Source organism: Coptis chinensis, chromosome 4 (genome assembly GCF_015680905.1).
Source record: "Coptis chinensis isolate HL-2020 chromosome 4, ASM1568090v1, whole genome shotgun sequence".
NCBI classification, from domain to species: Eukaryota; Viridiplantae; Streptophyta; class Magnoliopsida; order Ranunculales; family Ranunculaceae; genus Coptis; species Coptis chinensis.
The window spans coordinates 70,732,985-70,739,314 of record NC_141459.1 but is presented as its reverse complement, the minus strand read 5'-3'; the positions used below and the strand labels follow the sequence as shown (position 1 = coordinate 70,739,314).

General features: G+C 47.8%; 1 protein-coding gene across 1 annotated transcript; it reads right to left on the bottom strand.

Moving 5' to 3' along the window:
- Window positions 1-3,265: 3,265 nt before the first annotated feature.
- On the bottom strand, window positions 3,266-3,865 carry LOC147504626 (uncharacterized). The gene has a single exon (XM_086605288.1). The coding sequence runs from the start codon at window positions 3,863-3,865 to the stop codon at window positions 3,266-3,268; it is 600 nt and encodes a 199-aa protein (XP_086461414.1).
- Window positions 3,866-6,330: the final 2,465 nt, after the last annotated feature.

The window sequence follows — 6,330 nt, the reverse complement described above, 5'->3', positions numbered from 1 at the left end:
TTCTTGCTCCATGTTCAACGAATATGATGCTCAATTTTGTTTCATGTGCATGTTGTCTTTCTTATATTTAAGCTTTATCTAATTTTGTTTGACTTGCGAAATATCCCCACATGTGCTTCTCCCCATCTTTGGTCAATCCCCTGGCTAGCAAGTTATGGCTTGATCGAGCCGCAGAGTGGGAACGAGCCCTCTGCAGATCCGAGATGCAAAATGCACAGGGGGCAAAACATGTCTGGTTCCAGGTTCCCCCCAACTCTAGTCTCAACAAAGGGCTCATCCCCTCCACTGCTTCTCTCTATGATGGGCGTAGAAGCCCCATGGGATCACTCTCATTGCCCCATGTGTCCCTTGCATTTATGATCCGCGGAGGGCTCATCCCGCTCCGCAGGCTCGATCATGCCATGATCTGCTAGAACAACTCATCTTGTTTCAGTTTCCTTCCAACTCTATTATCAGCGAAGGGCTTATCCCCTCCGATGCTTCTCCCTTTGATGGGCATAGATGCCCGATGGAGTCACTCCCATTGCCCCACGTGTCTTTTGCACCTCTAATCCACAAAGGGCTCATCCCACTCTGCAGCTCGATCAAGCCATGACTTGCCAGCACAACATGTCTGGTTCCAGGTTTCCCCCAGCTCTAGTGTTAGAAAAGGGCTCATCCCCTCCACTGCTTCTCTCTATGATGGGCGTAGAACCCCATGGGATCGCTCTCATTTCCCCATGTGTCCCTTGCATTTCTGATTCACGGAGAGCTCATCCAGCTCCGCAGGCTCGATCATGCCATGATCTGCTGGAACAACTCATCTTGTTCCAGTTTCTTTCCAACTTTATTATCAGCGAAGGGCTCATCCCCTCCGTTGATTCTCCCTTTGATGGGCATAGATGCCCGATGGAGTCACTCCCATTGCCCCATGTGTCTTTTGTACCTCTAATCCGCGGAGGGCTCATCCCGCTCCGTGAGCTAGATCGTGCCATGATCTGCTGGAACCACTCAGCTTGTTTCAATTTCCCTCCACCTCTATTGTCAGCGAAGGGCTCATCCCCTCTGCTACTTTCCCCTTTGATGGGTGTAGAAGCCCGATGGAGTCACTCCCATTGCCCCACGTGTCCTCTGCATCTCTGATCCGCAGAGGGCTCATCCCATTCCACGGGTTCGATCGTGCCTTGATCCGCTGGAACAACTCATTTTGTTCCAGTTTCCCTCTAACTATATTGTCAGCGAAGGGCTCATCCCCTCCGCTACTTCTCCCTTTGATGGGCGTAGAAGCCCGATGGAGTCACTCCCATGGCCCCATAGGTCTTTTGCATCTCTAATTCGCGGAGGGCTTAACCCGCTCCGCAGGCTCGGTCATGCCTTGATCTGCTGGACAGCTCATCTTGTTCCAGTTTCCCTCAAATTCTATTGTCAGCGAATGGCTCATCCCCTTCGCTGCTTCTCCATCTGATGGGCGTAGAAGCTCGATGGAGTCAGTCCAATTGCCCCACGTGTCTTTTGCACCTCTAATCTGCGGAGGGCTCATCCCACTCCGCGGGCTTGATCGTGCCATGATCTGTTGGAACCACTCATCTTGTTCCAGTTTCCCACCAACTCTATTTTCAGCGAAGGGCTCATCCCTTCCACTGCTTCCCCCTTTGATGGGCATAGAAGCCCGATGGAGTCACTCCCATTGCCCCATCTGTCTCTCATATCTTTGATTCTCTATCCGCATTACTACTTGAATATTACACATAGCAACAAATTTCATTTCACAAAAGTGCTGTAGTTTTATATTTACATACAACTCTAGCCCTTGGCTCTGGACTTTCCTTACATTGCTCGCCAACTTCATTACATTCAATTGCAAACGTTTTTTAACATTCTTACTTTCTAGGGCTTCTCTATCAGTTTCCCTCCATTGTTCGCAGCTTATAAGTACCAGACCCTCCTACATCCACCACGGTGTATGGCCCTTCCCAGTTCGAACCCAACTTCCCATCCCTTTCATTCTTTGTACTTGGAGTCACTCGGCAGAGCACCAATTCTCCAATCTTGAATTACCGCGGTATGACCCGCTTGTTATATTGCCTCTGTAGCCGTCTATGATACTCTTCTAATTGGATGTGAGCTGAGTCTCTTCTCTTTTCCGCCGTATTCAAGTCCCCTGCTAAAATAAACTAGTTTGACCCCTCCTCCATGGCCTTGGTTCGCGTTGTGGCAGCCACCATCTCCGGAGGAATCACAACCTCTACATCGTAGGCCAAGGCAAATGGTGTTTCCTTGGTGGTGGTCTGGGGTGTAGTTCTATAAGCCCACATTACATGGTTCAATTTGTCTGCCCACACACCCTTCTTATCTTCCAACTTTTTCTTAAGGTTTTTAATTATAGTTTTGTTGGAAGACTCTACCTGTCCATTGCCCTCAGGGTTGTAGGGAGCCGAGAACCCCTGTTTCACATGGTACGCCTGCAGGAACTTTGTCACCTTCGCTCCCGTGAACTGTGTCCCATTGTCTGCTATGATGGTATACGGCAATCCAAACCGGCATATGATGTTTTCCCATAGAAACTTAATCACATGTGACTCCTTTACCTGTTGCAAAGGCACTGCCTCAATCCATTTAGTGAAGTAGTCTATGGCTGCTAGCATATATCTCCTTTTTCCGCTAGCCATGGGCAATGGTCCTACGATATCCATCGCCCACATAGCGAAAGGCCACGGACTTGAGACATTATGTAGGGGTTCCGCGGGGGCGAATATCAATTGTGAAAACCTCTGGCACTTATCACACTTCTTAGCGAACTCCACCGTATCCTTTTTCATATGCGGCCAAAAGTAGCCCTGCGTCAGCAGTCGGTGTGCCGTAGTCCTCCTGGTGGAATGGCTCCCACAGTCCCCCTCATGCAATTCTGCCAGCACCTCCCAGGCTAACCGCGGTCCCAAACATTTCAACAATGGTCCATTGAAGTTCTTTCAGTACAACTCCCCCTCTAACAAAACATATCTCTAGGAGGCCTGTTCTAACCTCCTTCTTTCTTCCTTGTCCGTCACCTCCTTTCCCTCCAGGAAATACTTAATGGGGTTCATCCATCCCTCTTCCTCTTCAATGATCTGACACACCTCTATCAATTCATCCATGCTTGGCTTCTCCAATCTTTCTACTCGTATGGTTCTTTCCTCAGACCCAGGCATGGTTGCAGCCACGTACGCTAGAGCGTCTGCGTGCCTATTCTCACCGTGTCCCAAGTGTACAAACCGGAGCTTCACAAACTTGTTAGCCCTCTGGCGCACTACCTATAAGTACTTCTCCATTTGCGGACAACGAGCAGTGAACAACCATTTGCCTGACATACCACTAGGTTCGAGTCGGAATACACGGTCAACTCCTTCACTCCCAAATCCTCAGCCATTCTCAAGCCCGCTATAACTGCCTCATACTCTATTTCGTTACTGGATGCCGCAAATCCTAACTTCATGGTCAGTTCTATTCTGTTATTGTTAGGTGTAACCAGGACCACCCCTATGCTGCTGCATGCGTCCATGGCAGATCCATCTGCAAATACTCTCCACCCATTCCTTTTATCCCACGGGTCTAGTAGATCGGGTTCTCCATCCTTCTCTGGTTCCATGACCATCTCCTCTCCCCATGTGGGATCCTCGGCAGGGAATTTTGCCAGAAACTCTGCTACTACTTGCACTTTCTCCACTATTCTTATCTGATACTGTATTTGGTATGAGCTAAGCATCACGACCCATTTCAACATTCGGCCTGATTCGGTCCTTAATGCTTGCTTGAAAGGCAGGTTCATCACCACCACCATCGAGTGTGATTCGAAGTAAGGTTTCAGTTTCAGGACCGAGAAGATCAGGGCAAGGGTATACTTCTCCATTCTGCTGTACCACGTCTCGGCATCCAGTAATATTTTGCTTTGAAAATACACCGGCTTCTCCACTCGATTTACTAGTCAGACCAGGAGCAAACTAACTGCATATTCTGTGGCTCCCAAATATAGGTATAACTTCTCCCCCTACTCTGGCCGCGATAGCAAGGGAGCCTTGCCCAAATATCTCTTCAACTCTTGAAACGCCTCGTCACATTTTGAGGTCCACAAGAAATCATGTGTACTTTTTAACAACCGATACAGCAGTCTACATTTGTCAGAAGACTTGGAAATAAATATGTTCAATGCTGCGACCCTTCCGGCAAGCCGCTGCACCTCTGTCACATTCTACGGTGACGACATCTCCACCAACGCTCTGATCTGTTCAAGATTGGCCTCTATTCCTCGATGCGTAACAATGTAGCCCAAGAACTTCCCTGTGGTCACTCCAAATGTGCACTTCTCTGGATTCAACTTCAAATTATATCTCTACAGTATCCCGAACGTTTCCCTTAATCCCTCTAAGTGTTCTATCTCAGACATACTTTTTTCCACCATGTCATCTATATATATTTCTATCCCTTTCCAAATCTTGCTTTCGAACATTTTCTCCCCCAACCATTGAAAAGTGGCACCTGCATTCTTCAATCCAAATGGCATCCTCGTATAGCAATAGGTACCGCCTTCTACAACAAATGTCGTCTTCTCTTTATCTGGCCCGTACATTGCGACCTGATTGTATCCCATAGATGCATCCATGAACGAAAATACTTTGAATCCTGCAGTCCTATCCACTAATTCATCCACCCGCGGCATGGGATAGCCATCTTTCAGGCACTCCACATTCACATCTGTGAAGTCGACACACATCCGGACTTTGTCATTCTTCTTTGGTACCACGACCACATTGGATAGCCAATCTATAAATTCCACTTCTCGTATTATTCCAGCTCTTTTCAACCGTGCAACCTCCTCGTGGATTCCCTCCACATATTTCGGTCTAATGCTCCGCATTCGCTGCCTCACTGGCTTGGCATCTTCCTTCATGTGTAACTTATGACGCACAAACTCTGGATCCAATCCTATAGCCTCTTCTATTACCCTCGCAAACACATCTTTGTTTTCTGACAAGAATTGTACTAACTTATTTTTCCACTCCTCCGACAAACTGGACCCTACCGAGGTGAACCGTATCACTTGGTAGTACGTCGACGGGACAGCCTTCATCTCGTGAATCCACCGTCTCCCTAAAATTGCATTGTACTGGGAAAACGAATCCACCACCATAAACCGTGCGATAACCGTCACTGGTCCCATGGTTACCAGCAATAACAGTTCTCCCATGGGTTCCTTCATACTCCCATTAAACCCATACAAATTGGTTTGCGGCGGCCTCAATTGCTTAGGATCAATCCCCATTTCTTCCAAGGCTCCTTTAAGCAACAAATCCACTGCACTCCCACAATCGATCAACAGCCTCTTTACCATATAATTACCCATTGCTACTGTGATGACCAGCGCGTCTTCATGGGGGGAATCCACTCCCCGTAGATCCGCACTGCTAAAAACAATTATGTTTCCGTCTCCCGATGGCCCTACCCTTGGTCACGGCCTGTCCAACCCCTCATTGATCTGCTGGATGCTCGCGGTCCTCCTCACTCGGTCTCTGTGGGCATTATGACTTAGTACTTCTCCACTGAAAATCACATTAATAGTTCCTAATATACGATCTTGGCGCGGCACACGTTCCTCATTCTGTGCTCCCCTTACAAACTCTCTCATCCTTCCTTTTTCCACCAACCGTTGAACCATCCACTTTAGTGCATAACAGTCATTGGTCTCATGATTGCGTATCTGGTGATAGGCGCAGAAAGGTTTATCAGGTAGTTCCCCTGGTGTGTTCCGCGGCCCCTCATATCCCTGCAGGTTTTTGATCAACGGTAATATTTTGCTCAGGGGTCTATTCAGTGGCGTCACTTCTATCTCGTGGTACGGCTTCCTTTCTTTATATTCCTATCGAATCCCCTCCTGGCTTCTCTCTATCCTTGGAGGGTATACGCGGTGCCCCCCACTTTCCTTTTCGGTCGCGCTTACCCTTCGAGGTTCCCGGTCTTTCTCCAACGATATCACTGCTTTCCCTGACCTCTTAGATTCCGTTTGCATACTGTCCTCATACCTGATATATTTTTCTACTCGTGGATATAGTTCATGCAAAGTTGCAATCTTGTTCTTCGCCACAGACTGATGTACTCTTGTTCCTGGTCGCAACCCTCTTTCAAAGGCGATCACTGCGGTTCTTTCATCCAAATTTTCAACCTTCAATGTCTCGGCTTTGAACCGACACAGATACTCCCTCACTGACTCCGCTGATTGCTATCGAACATTGAATAGTGTCGCGATATCCACCACACGCTTTTTTTGGTGTATGAAGTGATTTATAAATGCATGTTCTAATTCTTGAAAATTTCTTATGC